At 41.1% G+C, this 13,991-nt stretch overlaps 1 protein-coding gene and 1 long non-coding RNA gene across 9 annotated transcripts in view; one reads left to right on the top strand and one right to left on the bottom strand.

The window, feature by feature from the left end:
- Positions 1-13,991, bottom strand: part of LOC127535669 (uncharacterized) — a 140,366-nt gene that overhangs the window by 102,219 nt on the left and 24,156 nt on the right. The window lies entirely within an intron of this gene.
- Positions 1-13,991, top strand: part of ccdc142 (coiled-coil domain containing 142) — a 45,731-nt gene that overhangs the window by 12,660 nt on the left and 19,080 nt on the right. For 3 of the 8 annotated variants that reach the window (XM_022215863.2, XM_022215867.2, XM_051954038.1), the window contains 5 exons: positions 2,561-3,888; positions 7,929-8,230; positions 9,559-9,645; positions 10,701-10,889; positions 11,975-12,141. In XM_022215863.2, the coding sequence (XP_022071555.2) occupies positions 2,561-3,888; positions 7,929-8,230; positions 9,559-9,645; positions 10,701-10,889; positions 11,975-12,141 (2,073 nt within the window). Of the gene's footprint in view, positions 1-2,405; positions 2,436-2,560; positions 8,702-9,558; positions 9,646-10,700; positions 10,890-11,974; positions 12,142-13,991 lie in introns of those variants that run through there. The other 5 variants (XR_007944504.1, XR_007944505.1, XM_051954041.1 and 2 more) reach the window with 5 other exon arrangements.

Raw genomic sequence — 13,991 nt, forward strand, 5'->3', positions numbered from 1 at the left:
GCTTGTTTGAACAGGTGAGTTTTGAGATGGGATAAGAAAAGCGTGTTGATGGTTCTGATGTCAGGTGGGAGGGAGTTCCAGAGTCAGGGGCCAGAACGGCTGAAGGCTCTGGAGCCCATGGTGGTCACGCAGGCAGGAGGGATGGTGAGATTGAGGGTGGAAGATGATCTGAGAGTCCGACTGGGTGTGTTTACGTAGAGGAGTTCAGTGAGGTACGGAGGGACAAGGTTATGGAGGGTCTTGAAGGTTAGAAGAATGGTTTTGTAGATGATGCGGTTTCTGATTGGGAGCCAATGAAGTTGTTGGAGAACTGGGGTGTCCTGGTGATGACTCTGGCTGCTGCATTCTGAAGTTTACGGAGGGACTTGAGGAGGAGACCAGAGAGATGTTGATGTTATGGAGATGGAAGTATGCAGACTGAGTGATGTTACTAACATGGATTCTGGGTCTGAATCCACGTGGGTCTGTTGTTGACTTAAAAACCGAAATCTAGAGTAGGCTTTTTGAGAAGTGGCTTTATTATTGCAACTTTAAAAGCCTGTGGTACATAGCCTGTTAATAAAGAGAGGTTGATGATGTCTAATACTGTCATGTTAATAAAAGGAAAGATGTCCTTGAATAGTCAGGTTGGATGGGGTCCAACAGATATGTTGCTTTAGAGGAATTAGCTGTCGATGTGAGCTCTGAAAGGTTTACAGCAGAGAAGCAATTCAAGTATAAATCTGGTTCTATGTTCTTGTTTTCCTCTGTTAAAGATGAATATTAGGCAACTCTTGTCCTATGAATTGATTATTTTACGTGATGCAACTTTCTTTCAAGGTGTTATGCACCCGTCTAGGGGGAAGGTACGCAGCATAATATTTATTTTTTTTTAAAATAGAATATTTCCCAGTCCCCAAAACAACAAAACGTGATCTAAGAAAAATACAGAACGTTTATTTACAATATTTTACAAATAAAGCAGGCCACTACATGGGTTATGCATTCAAACAACAAAAAGAACTGGATTCAAACTAAAGAGGCATTTTAGCACTCAAAAAAAAACTATCCAACAAAACCACAGCTACTAGAAAAAGAAACCTAAGTCTAACAAACAAAAGTAACACTAGCCTATTCTTACAAAAAAAAACACAGGTATCAAGCAAATTGTTTGGAGTCTGGGAAAAACACGCGAAAAAGGTGCTGCTGTCAAAGTGGCTCTCCATCCACTGCAGGTCGCCGAGATTTAAAAACGTGAACAGCCAACCATCGTCCGCCTTGCCGTTATTTGTGCCTCCTGGACAGAATAAAGGTCTCCACACTGTCAGACCAACACTACAAACTAACAGAAGGAACAGGCAACTCACACAGAAAACAAGGACGAGACAAAGATCCACATAAACACAGAACACCCACTCCCAGACAACAAAACGGCTCCAAAATACAAACACAACAATAAGACACTCCAGAATATGGCCACAACCGTAACACAAGGCAAGATGAAATTCTTGTAAATTTGTAGCGCCAATGGCTTTCCAGCCTTCTTGAATTCTGTTTCTAAATGTGCAGTTATTCATTATATCATTGGGCGATTTTATTCTGATTTATTGCCTTCTTTTTCAGAGGGACAGTGGTGTCAGTCGATGTATGCAGTGAAGCTACAGTCATATCAACAAGATTATCCACTTGTGTGAGACTAACATTAGAGGAACTTCTGTCTTTTGTGTTGGCATTAATAGAATCATTTCTTTAAATTTAATTACTGCTTTAGCTGTCATGGAACTTTGTGGTAGATACTCCATAGTACAATATTGTGAATTCCGTAAAGGAGGGTTTTGTTGAAAAACAGTAAAATGTTCGATTTCTATGCCATATTTCAAAACAAGATCAAGGATGTGATCAAAAAAAAATTGAGAAAAACCAACAACCAAAACAGACAACCACAAATGACACATCCAGGCCACACCACCAAATATTCAGTTAAACCACATAAATATTACTTGCAAAAATGGAGAGGACAAGTGTCACATAATTTTTTTTTTTTTACTTTTGCGATGGTACAAATGTAGAACCTCTCAGTAACTACACTGTACGTTTAGAGAAAATAAAATATCAGTATCCATATATCTAAAGTGTCTTCAGCACCTTCAGATCTGCCAGGTACTTGGTCATAAACTCAGAATGTTTACCATATGTAACTTGTGTATAAAACACTAATAAACTGCTATTGTGATGTTTCACGAACAGCCAGAAATGTTAACCGACTGGTGTTTAGGTGCATTAGGAAATTATACTGCAATACACTGAGTGGTGATTGAGCAAGTGACAACTATAATTTTATGAACTTTTGACTTGATTCTGAGAAGTATTTTTCATTGGCTGACTCCTGTAGTATTACACATTTAAGACATTTGCTTTATTTTCAGAAATTAACAAAGAGTATTACTCAAAAAAAGGTGAGATACTGAAAAACTTCTAATTCGGTTTTATAGCTTAAACTCTATTACTGCTTCAAAAAACAAGTGTTTTTTTTTTGTTTTTGTTTTTTTAACAAACACAAGCATTTTCCTCTCCTTTCCAGAGCCCATCCAACTGCTCTCCAGTTAGAGTCGGTCTTGGTTTACTGAGTCAGGAACTCCGGGTCCATCTCAACCACTGGTCTTGTCTGTGCTCCAAAGTCCAGTCTGACCACTATCTGAGACACACTCTTCTTCAGCAGACCAATTTGCTGTTGGAAATCAAACAGAATTTGGACTTACTTGGTCTGCAGGCACTAATTTTGATGGAACATTATGTGTATTCCATTCTGTCCACTGTAGCACAGCCTGAATTAGACTCTGTACCAAGAGAAGTCCTGGAAGACATTTTAGTAGGTGCACACCTGTATAACCAGGCGGTGGAGGAGCAAAGAGTGCAGTACAGTGCTCACCAGCTGAGGACTACATTATTACAGAAAGCACATTATTCTACACTGGATACTGGTCTTCCACAGATTAAAAGGTATCATCCTTCTGCGTTCTCAGTTAAAGAGATAATGTTCATTTTAGCAGTGCATCATGCAGAAGTGACAGCTAAGCAGCTGCAGTACTGGGCATTTGAGCAGAGCGATCACATCTGTCAAGTCCACACCAACCATAAAGTGTGCACTTGTTCTGATAACTGCATTAGTCAGATGCCTAGCCTCAGCTGTGGGATGTCTGCATTGAAATCTGAGTGGACCTGGGAGCAGCTGCAGCATGCTTACCAAATTTCCTCTCCTCACTTCTGCATTAATCATTCTACTTTGCAGTTATCTTTTTGCCACTCCTGCAATAGAACTTCACCTGTTTATGTCCCTGACCTTCATTTGGACAGTACTTTCTTGGAAAACTGTCATCCTGTTTTAGCCGAGCCCATTTCTGTCCAACACAGAAAGGAGGGCCCCAAAAAAGACCAAACTGGGCACAACCAAACATACATATCCCAGTCTGATCTCACACAGAGCAATGTGGAAGATTTGGATTCAGTGCAATCGATTCGGGAAAGAAAAACACAGTTTGAAAACTGTATGCTACTGCAGACAACCTCACCCACTTCAACCACCTTCCATCATCTCACAGCACTGCCTCTGTCAAGGGTCCAATTGGACCATTCCTCAGTACAGCTACTTTTTCAAGTGTTCTGCTCCTCCTCCAATGACCTGCTAACTCAAGTGGCCTCACAAACACCTACATCAGAAGGACCAACTGACCAGCTACTCCCAACTACAATACCTGATATGTTAAATGGGAAGGCAGACTCAAGGATTTTATGTGATGCAGTCAGAAATACAACTGATCCAGTAAATCAAAACAAGGACCAAAATGTGGAAGAACCTCAGCAAAAGTGGGGCGATCAGGAGATAACAACTCGGCCAAATGCCACTGAAAGGTAAGATCAAGATTACCAGCCACTCTTCTTCTTCGTTTGGAGAAAGATCTTGCGGTAACTGGACCCAGTCGAACTGACTATGTCTAGGCTAAAGATGACAACCAGGAGAGGCTTTCGGGGTGGTAAAAGGATAGACCCTCAGCCCCGAAAGCAAAGAGGTGATAAACCAAAGGATGCTGCTTGTGGGCCATCACTGCCCACAACTTTACAGCTTAATGTCGAGGGCCTTCACGCAAGCAAGATCTGCGTGATAAGCCACCTGGCTACAAGACACAAAGCTCTCGTAATCCTGCTTCAGGAGACCCACTGCACCAATGCAGACCAGCTCGTCATTCCACATTTCACACTAGCTGGAGCGGTTCTCAGCAGGAAGCATGGCCTTGCTACTTTTGTCCATGAAAAGATGAAATGGACCCCTGTTGACCAGTCTTGTGCTGGTTCAGCAATTGAGTGGCTCTCTGTAGACATCGACGGTGTCAAGATTGTCAATGTTTACAAGCCACCACCCTCGCAACTGATACCATCAGCCATCCTGGTGCTTCCACACCCCAGCCTCTATGCTGGTGACTTCAATTGCCAGCATTCCAAATGGGGTTACAACTATATCAGCCCAGATGGAGAATACTTGGTTGACTGGGCAACCAAGAGCGACCTTGTACTCCTGCACAATCCAAAGGATGCTCCTAGCTTCTTCTCTGGTCGCTGGAACACCGGAACCAATCCAGACTTGGCGTTCGCGAGCACTGGTCCAAACAGCTGGCACCTGGACAGGCGTGTCTTAGAAAAGTTTCCGAGGTCCCAACACTGACCCTCGCTTATCACGGCCACAAGAACGGTGGTCCCATGGCCACACTCTGCACAGCCACCCTAGCTCTGGTCCATTCTGCCACTGAGTACTGCACACCAGCTTGGTGTCGCAGTGCTCACACTCGTCTCGTAGATAAGCCGATCAACGATACTTTGCGTTTAGTGACTGGATGCCTTCGTCCCACACCAATGGTCGACTTATATATACTGTCCGGCATCCAACCATCTGAGCTTCGCCGCAAGAGAGCCACATTGTCTCTGGCTTGCCGAGCGTTGGAACCTGGTCATCTTTTGCACGACCGTCTCCATTCTCCTACACCTAGAGGACTTCGGCAGCTTAAGTCCAGACACCCATTTGTCCCTGCTGCACTGGAACTGCTGAATGATGCAAATCAGTCAGGCAGTAACGCAGCAAGCTGGGCGGACGGCAAATGGAACACGAAATGGAAAGAAAGTTCTTCCAGACTTTGTGGATTCATTGCAGAGGCCAGCACATCACCACCTGGAATATCTTTTCCTAGACCTGCCTGGGTTAGGCTTAACTGCCTTCGAACTGGTGTTGGCCTTTTCCGCTCAACTATGCATAAATGGGGTATGGCCTCCTCTGCGGCATGTGAGTGTGGTGCAGAGGAGCAGACTGCAGACCATGTGATAACATCTTGCCCCATATACCGCCATCCAAAAGGGGTTTATGGTCTGATTAGTGCAGATGAGACCTTAGTCAGTTGGCTGACTAACATCTGCCCAGAGATATAACGGTTTACACCTTCTGCTGCAAGATCTTTCTCCAAACGAAGAAGAAGACCAGCCACTGATTACACAGGGGAACACTTTTTCAGTAACTTTGAGCTGTATTGGATATTTTAACTGATTCTGAAGGAGTTTTAGGCACTGATTTCAAATCTGAAATTAGTTTTTCTCTAAAAGCTCTAGTTTGTATGAAATTTGAGGTTAATTCAATTGTACAAATGTGAACTTGCGTAAACCTCTTCCCCAGGCTGAACTGAATGATTTAGTGCAGGATTTAGGTCTTTCAAAGAAAGCAGCAGAGCTTTTGGCATCAAGATTACAAGGCAGAAATCTTGTTGATCACTCTGTTTAAGTATCATATTTCAGAAAGCGTGACCAGCTTTTTTGTGACCTTCTTTTCAGAAGACAGTTTGTTTACTGCAATGACATCCCAGGGCTTCTCAAAGAACTTACTATAGTCCTGCTGAATGGAGACTCTTTTTAGACAGTTCAAAACACAGTCTAAGGTGTGTTCTTTTACATTAAAAAATAAATAAAAATGTCATTGCATAAAATCTGTAGCTTGCAGACAAAAACCGACTTCAGATTTGAAATCAGCAAACTCAAATTGACTATAGAAAAGTCTTTTTTTAAATGCAACAAAATGAGTGTTCCCCAGTGTTATTGTTAATGATTTTCTATTATTATCTCTGTATATTCTGTGTGTTTAATATGCTGCTGGTTTCTTGAATTTCCCTCGGGAACAATAAAGTTCCTACCTAATCTACTGTTTAGGCCTTAAAATGTTTTAAACAACTTGCTTGTTGAAATCTTTAAAGTGGTCTGACAATGGAATAAAACAAATTAGTAACTTTCTGAAACAGATACTCATGGATAAAAATGTCTGTTTTTACAGATATGGAGTGTGGTATAAACAGAACACTGTCCCTTTTTATATGTTTCCTGCCCCTTAAAGTAAGATAGAATAGAATAGAATGCCTTTATTGTCATTACACAGTGCATAATGATATAGAGAGATGCCCCTTGAAAATGCAAATCCATAAATAGTACACAATAGAGTCCACATTCATTCAAACAACATACATCCTTTCGATATCAGTACTGCGCCAGTACTTTGCCCCAGTAAATTGCATATTACACCAGTATATTGCACTACAGTGTGTTGAATTTTGAGGTCAATGCTTGTGAGAGTCAGTGTTGGGAAGAAACTGTTCTTGAGTCTGTTGGTTCTAGATTTGATGCACCTGTAGCGCCTCGAACAAGTTCAACAGTGGGAAACCATTGTTTGAATTGTTCTTGATGATGTTTTGTGCTCTGCTGAGGCAGCAGGAGGTATAGATGTCCATCAGGGTGGGGAGAGGGCAACAGTCAATCTTCTGAGCTGTTTTAATTACCCTCTGAAGCCCCTTTCTGTCTGCCTCCATGCAGCTGCCGTACCATACTGTTATGCTGTATGTCAGCAGGTTCTCGAGTGACGAGTGGTAGAAGGTCAGCAGCAGTTTGGTGTCCAGGGGTTTCTTACTCAGAATCCTCAGGAAATGTAGTAGCTGTTGGGCCTTCTTGGTGACCGCTGAGATGTTGTTTGTCCAGGAGAGGTCGCAGAGATGAGGACACAGAAGGCAACAAACTTGAAGGCATATTTCATAGACTGCGAGTACAGCAAAGAATAGGGAAGCCTATAGAATGATGATGATTATCATGACAACAGTGATGATGAACAATAGAGACAAAGGAGTTGAGGATGATTATGGTCATGCAGTCATGGATGGAATGGTCCGCATGGAAATGCAGTCAAATCTGAATGCAAAGTCATGATAATAAGGGCTAGAATGAAGATGGACGTCGGCTTGATGAGTGAGCTGTGGAAGAGATGTCCACATGGTACTTGGCCACCATCTGGCTCACAAAAGCACCTGAAGATTCCAAAACAATGACATTGATGGAGACTTGTCTCCTTTTCTAGGATGCTGATTTTGTTTTTCAGGGATCAACGGTCATGGGGTACATGTGGTACCCCTGGGCAAGATTGTGCTGGTCTGGTGAAGACGACCTTGATCTCAGATGAATTGCACATCATATGTCTGTTCTTGTGTTAAAAACATATTAATGTTAGATTAATGACATGGTAATACTAGTCCTGCATCCATTAAGAAGTATGGAGACTCAGAATAATATTCTTCTTGCTGGAGATATTTTGAAACATAGACTTTCATGAGGTATAAGCTTCACAGTTGTAAGCGTCATTTGTTTTCCTCTTCAGACCTAAACAATAGGCCAATGCACATGTTAAAATATGTGAAAATGTTTTTCAAAATGTAAAAAGAAATAGTTTTTCATGGATTTACCATAAAACACAATTTAGTTATTTTTACATTAGGTTCATAGAGCTTTATGTTGAATGCTCAGTAGTTTGAATATTATCTCTGTTATTTATAGTTTTGTCATCACAGAATGAACACTAAGAAACTATATTTGTCTTTCAGCTCAGGCTTCCAGAGGAATGGAGACTCAGAGAAAGAGGATTTTACAGGAGCAGAGGGAACAACAGTGAACTCAGAATGTGTTCAGTGGCCTCACTCGGTACAGTGGTCAGACCTTGGTCAATCACTGGTGTTTGCTGATCTTCTTGAACAGTATCACACACTGCTTTGGACTCTATGCAGCAAAGCCCTGTGGCTACAACTACATGTTTCACATGAAAGTAGCACTGCAGAAAGCATCAACCTTCTAGACAACCACATGAGCTTACAGATTTTCCACAGGATTGGTCAAGCTTTAGCGTCAGGTAAGAAGATACACTCAGTGATACGTTCATTAAAAATACATGTACACTCGTGTTTAGGCAACAGTCCAGTCAGTCAGCCATTTATGTGGCTATTGTGTGTTTTTTTCATGTTCACATAAAGTGTATGAACTCTGACTTTTACTTTGAGAATTTGGAGTCAGTAACATGAATCTGTACACCCTACCTCACAAAGCCAAGTTACTGGTAGTTGTGTAATAGTGTGGAGAATAATTTATCGATACACTTTGAGCCCTTGAATATTAATCAGTCATTGTGTGATTGCCAGAGGCTGTCTGAGTGTACCTGCTGACCCTTTGTATCCTTTTATGACCACAGTTTACCATCTTCTGTTCACTACTTCTAGCACAATAATGCACCATGTCATAAATTTAGTTAATTCAATTCAGTTTTATTTATATACCGCCAATTCACAACGTATCTCATCTCATATTAAAAGAGAAATCCAACATATCCAAAGTTTCCTTTGGATTCCTTTTGAGTAAGAAACAATGAAGCCTCCTTTATACTGGGACGACAGGAAGGCTCAAGGGTTAGGGTTAGGGTGGTGTTTTTGAACCCAAAAGCAGGCACTCGGAGACAGGCGGATGATTAACAAGGATTTAATAAATGAAAACCACTCCACACAGGAGGCACAAAAACCAAACAGAATAAGGCTCAAACTAAACAGGCCGCGATGAGGGCTAAACTAAACAGAACTGAGGTAACTCACAACATGAGAGTCCGGGGGTTGGGAGCCGAGGCAGGGACAGAGTTCTGGAGCTGGGCCGGGCAAGACTGGAGCAGACGGGGAAGTCCAGGAGGGGAGACCAGAGCAGACCAGACAGGTGTATTGCGAGTAGTAGCAATGACCCAGCAATGAGTGTTTGGAAGAGCCAGGCTTTATATGCTGCTCTTTATATGCTGCTGATTGCTGTTTAGCTCTAGCTGTGGTCCCTCTGCAGCTGGAACAAATGCTCTGATGACCCACGTACCCAGAAGCGCAGCACAGAGGGGGGCGGAGCCGACAGACAGGCTGGGGACCACAGCTGGACTGTGACATAGGGTTAGGGTTGGGGGGGAGGGGGGTGCTCTGGGCATCATGGGCATCCCTGGCAGTCTAAACCTACAACAGCATACCTAAGGGATGGCTCAGGTGATCCTGAGCAGCTCTATCTATAAGCTTTATCAAAGGGAAAAACTTTATGCCTAATGTTAAAAGTTGAGATGGTGTTGACCTCCCAAACCCAAACTGAAGTCTGATTCCATCCCATCTGTTTGTTAATTATTATCATCAATCTCATACTTGTGGGTTGTTCTGTTTGTTATAGGTCTGGTTCCAAAGGAGTGCAAAACCATGCTGGAGGACATCAGTCTTTATCTGTTGATCATTACAGCACATGCACACTGGGACTATGGTTAGTACACAAATATTTGCATGTAGAATATACTTATACAGTTGTGAACAAAAGTTGACATACACTTGTAAAGACTTAAGATTTTTATTTGCCAATTGTACACAGAAGCAAACTTTTTAAGCACATAGAATTGTTGTGCGGGGCTTTCTTGGAAGTCAATTTAAGAACAGACAACACAATTGTCAAAAATAGAATTGAAAAAAAAACACTCCACAGTGATTTAAAGGAAAAATACAAAAAAAAATAAGACAACCAGATGCTTCAGCTGAGGCATGAAAATGCTTCAATTGTACTTTGTCCATAAATGTATACATACAGTCATGGAAAAAATTATTAGACCACTCTTATTTTCTTCGATTTCTTGTTCATTTTAATGCCTGCTACAACTAAAGGTGCATTTGTTTGGACAAATATAATGATATCAACAAAAATACCTCATAAGAGTTTAATTTCAGAGCTGATATCAGACATTTTCCTTGGTTTTCTTGATAATAACCAAAATCACTTAAGTTCTTACATCAATACCTATGGCATCGTTCTGCCAAAAACAGCTTTTAGGATTCCATGTTTTCTTTTCTGTCTGTTTTAGTCACATGATCCACACAGGAGTTAGTACTGATTCATAACCATTGTTTTTATGACTGCAGCCATGCATCTTGACATGCTCTCCACCACATTGTTTTGCTGTCACAGCAGCCCATTCTTGTTGCACAAATTCAAACAAATTTACTTTGTTTTTGAGCTTGTGGTTCTCCATTTTGCGGTTGATGATTTTTCACAGGTTTTCAACTGGATTTAGATCCGGTGATTGAGCAGGCATTTTTCCAGTGTTCTGGAAAAATCGATTGTTACTTTTGCTCTTCTGGACATCCTGTAAAAAATTGGTGAAAATCCGTCCATGACTTTTTGAGTTATGCTGTTAACAGACAAACAAACTCCGGTGATCACATAACCTCCTGGCGGAGGTAAAAAACTCTTCTTACTTGACATGTTAATTGAGCCTTTCTGTTATGTAATTTGCCAGGCTGTCTCTCTGTTTTGCTGTCTTTCTGTAGTTCTGTGCAGAAGTTTAGGTTCTTCTATGAAAGATCAGTGTTTTCCAAGCCAACGGACCAACTTTGTGGTGCCAACTTCTAAGCAAGATGGAAGTGTGATGAATTCCCTGACCATGGAGCACTTCCTACTGCTACCTCCACCTCTCCTGTCGTCTCTGTGCTGCCATCACGTAAACAGCGGGGCCTTAGGTAAAAACAATGTGTGTCCTCCACAGTCCCATAAGTGACTCCAGCAGAATACCTTCTTATATAACATTACCAGATTTATCAGTTTCTTAATTTTTCTGTCACTGTATAGAATAGCGTAGATCTTTATTGTCACTGTTAGAGAAAACAATGAAAATCGGTTTAGTACTCTCCGAATAGCAGCATTAAAAATAAATTATAGAACACACCCTAAAAAATATATATGACATAAGAGCAAATATACAGTATGGAAACAGTTTGTGGTTAGAGACAGTTGCACTATTACAGCAAAAGCTCAACTTCATTTGCTGTGATAGAAATTAAAAGGGACAAAATGTTACAAAATCAATTCAAAACAGTGAACCTTGAATTCAGTTCAGTTGAATTCACTGTTTCATAACATAAGTTACTTCTGCCTCCCATTCTTTTCCTGGAAATTCTGGGAACCACAAGTAAACCTTCAGTCCGAGAGCGAATGGCTCTGTTAGGATGATGTAATGCAATAAGATCTTTAAGATAAGAAGGACCTTGATCATTCACAGTTTTGTTTGTTAGAAGATATTTTTTTAATAATTTTGTTCAGGATTTTATGGGGAACCAATGAAGAAAAGCTCATATGAGACAAATATGATCTCTGCTACTGGTTCCTGTCGGTACAGTCATTGCAGCATTTTGCATCAGGTGCAGTTTATTGGGACATTCTGAAGGAATTACAAATAAATGCATGATGAGCATTTTCATTATCACTCTGAGAAGGGATGTTCCTCTCTTTGTCTCTGAAGTTCAAACCAAGCTCCAGAATGTGGAAGAAAGGGGATTTAAGTGACTTTGAACATGGCATGGTTGTAGGTGCCAGATGGATCTTTCTGAATATTTCAGAAACTGCTGATCTACAGGAAGTTTTATGCACAACCATCTCTAGGGTTTGCAGAGAATTTTAAAAATACTGTATTCATTACAAACAAAACTCGTAATGGCACCCGGGGTCTTTGAAACATAGTCCAGCACAGATTTAATATGAAGCTTAGCGACCGAACACTACAAACAGAGTCTGATTACACCCCCCTCTCTTTCTCTTTCCACTCCAGGTCCTCTTAGCCTCTTCCCCTCCAGGTTCAGTCTTCGGAGACAGACTGTTAGCTTGGTGCTAGCCTCAGTACAGCTGTCTACAGTCTGGGTCATGTCCAAGGCTTACCAGTTCCTCTCTTCATGGAGCCTCAACAAGTTCCTGCTTATCACACAAGGGGACTTAAATGTAGGTTGCTCATTTATCTCAACCAAAGGACAAATCACATTTTTTAGAATAGTTTCAACCCCACCATCTCCAATTTGGATGAAATTTTTTAACATAAAATATGTTTTTCGAAAGACAATTGTGAAAGTATAGCTCAGTGTTACGACTGGGAAGAAAAGGTCTTTCTACGAGGAACTAATTAGCTGAACTATTGTTTTAACCCGTTACGCTTCAGTGTCCCGCCCGCGGTACACTTGAGATCTGCATAAGCAATTTGCTAAATGTCTGAAACTGCAAACGCGATTATACAAACACTATACACCGATGGAAAGCTTAGATTCTCATGAATCTGCCGGTATAAACCACTTTCAGATGTGATTACCACAGCGGGTGAGAAAAACACATTTGTCCGACAAAAACAAATATTCATCCATCCGTTCTCTATACACGGCTTCAACGTACACAGCGCGACTCACATTTCTGGGTTCATTATTATACACAGATGAAAATATTCCTCAAAAAACGGCCATAATCCAACCTTGGACATCCAGATGAAACAAGCCAGTAACATATTTTGTCCAAAACATGTCTTGAAGTCGATATATGATCCACGAATCGGTCGTTTTCGAGGAAATGCACCTCGTGATGCGCGTCCAATATTCCCTGTATTTCGTATCATATTTTTATTTACAAATAGAATATTAGCAATTTTTTTGTCCTGAAAATGGCTGGAATTGACTGCAGCCTAAAGGGCTACCATTGTCCTGTTTCTCGTGACGTACAACTATACTGAAATTTCACTGTCCCATAACCTGTATATGCACTGGCCATTCAGACTTGGAAGTAGAGACTCCCGAGAACGGAAGAACGCATCGTTAGTGTGCAGTCGGAACACCAGCGTACTTGATCACGTCACAAACTCGGCTCATGTACTCCAATTGTTTTTCCAGTGATGTCAATCATAGGGCCCGCGGGCCCTACATATATATATATATATATATATATATATATATATATATATATATATATATGTATATATATGTATATATGTATATACACACACACACACACACACATGTTTGTACTTCTATCTCAGTGAGGACATCCATAGGCGTAATGCATTTCCTAGAGCCTTACTCTAACCTTAACTATCACAACTAACCCTAATCCTTACCCTAACCCTAACCAAACCTCAATTCATACTTGTTCTCTAAAAACAAGTCTTCACCCTCAAACATGGCTGTTTCAAAGTGAGGACCGGCCAAAATGTCCTCACTTTGTAAAAATGTCCTCACTTTGATGGTTAAATGCAGAAAATGGTACTCACCATGTAGCAAGTACAAGAACACACACACACGCACACACACACACACACACACACACACACACACACACACACACACACACACACACACACACACACACGTGTGTGTATATATACATATATATATACACACACACTCACACATATGTGTGTGTGTGTGTGTATATATATATATAGATAGATAGATAGATATAAGACGAGGCTGTAGCAGCAGAAACTGAAGTTGAAACTGCTGTAGAGAGAGAAGAAGAGTCAAAAGAGACGACTGCCGAAGATGAGATGATTGATGCAGAAGAAGCTGTTTGTGCTAGCGGGGCAGATGAAGATGTTGCTGCCTCAAATGAAGATGTAGTGAAAGAACCGGCTGAAGATGAACTGGTTTTAAAAAGGAAACTGTTGCTGCTGTAAGTGAAGATGATTCTGCAGAAGATTTAGATGAAACTGCAGACGAGGGTGAAGCCACACCAACTGAAGATGAGCTGGAGGTAGAGAAAGAGGCTGCTGTTATGACTGAGGATGACCTGAAAGAAGGTGATTCTGAACAGGC

This window comes from Acanthochromis polyacanthus, chromosome 10, assembly GCF_021347895.1.
Source record: "Acanthochromis polyacanthus isolate Apoly-LR-REF ecotype Palm Island chromosome 10, KAUST_Apoly_ChrSc, whole genome shotgun sequence".
NCBI lineage: Eukaryota > Metazoa > Chordata > Actinopteri > Pomacentridae > Acanthochromis > Acanthochromis polyacanthus.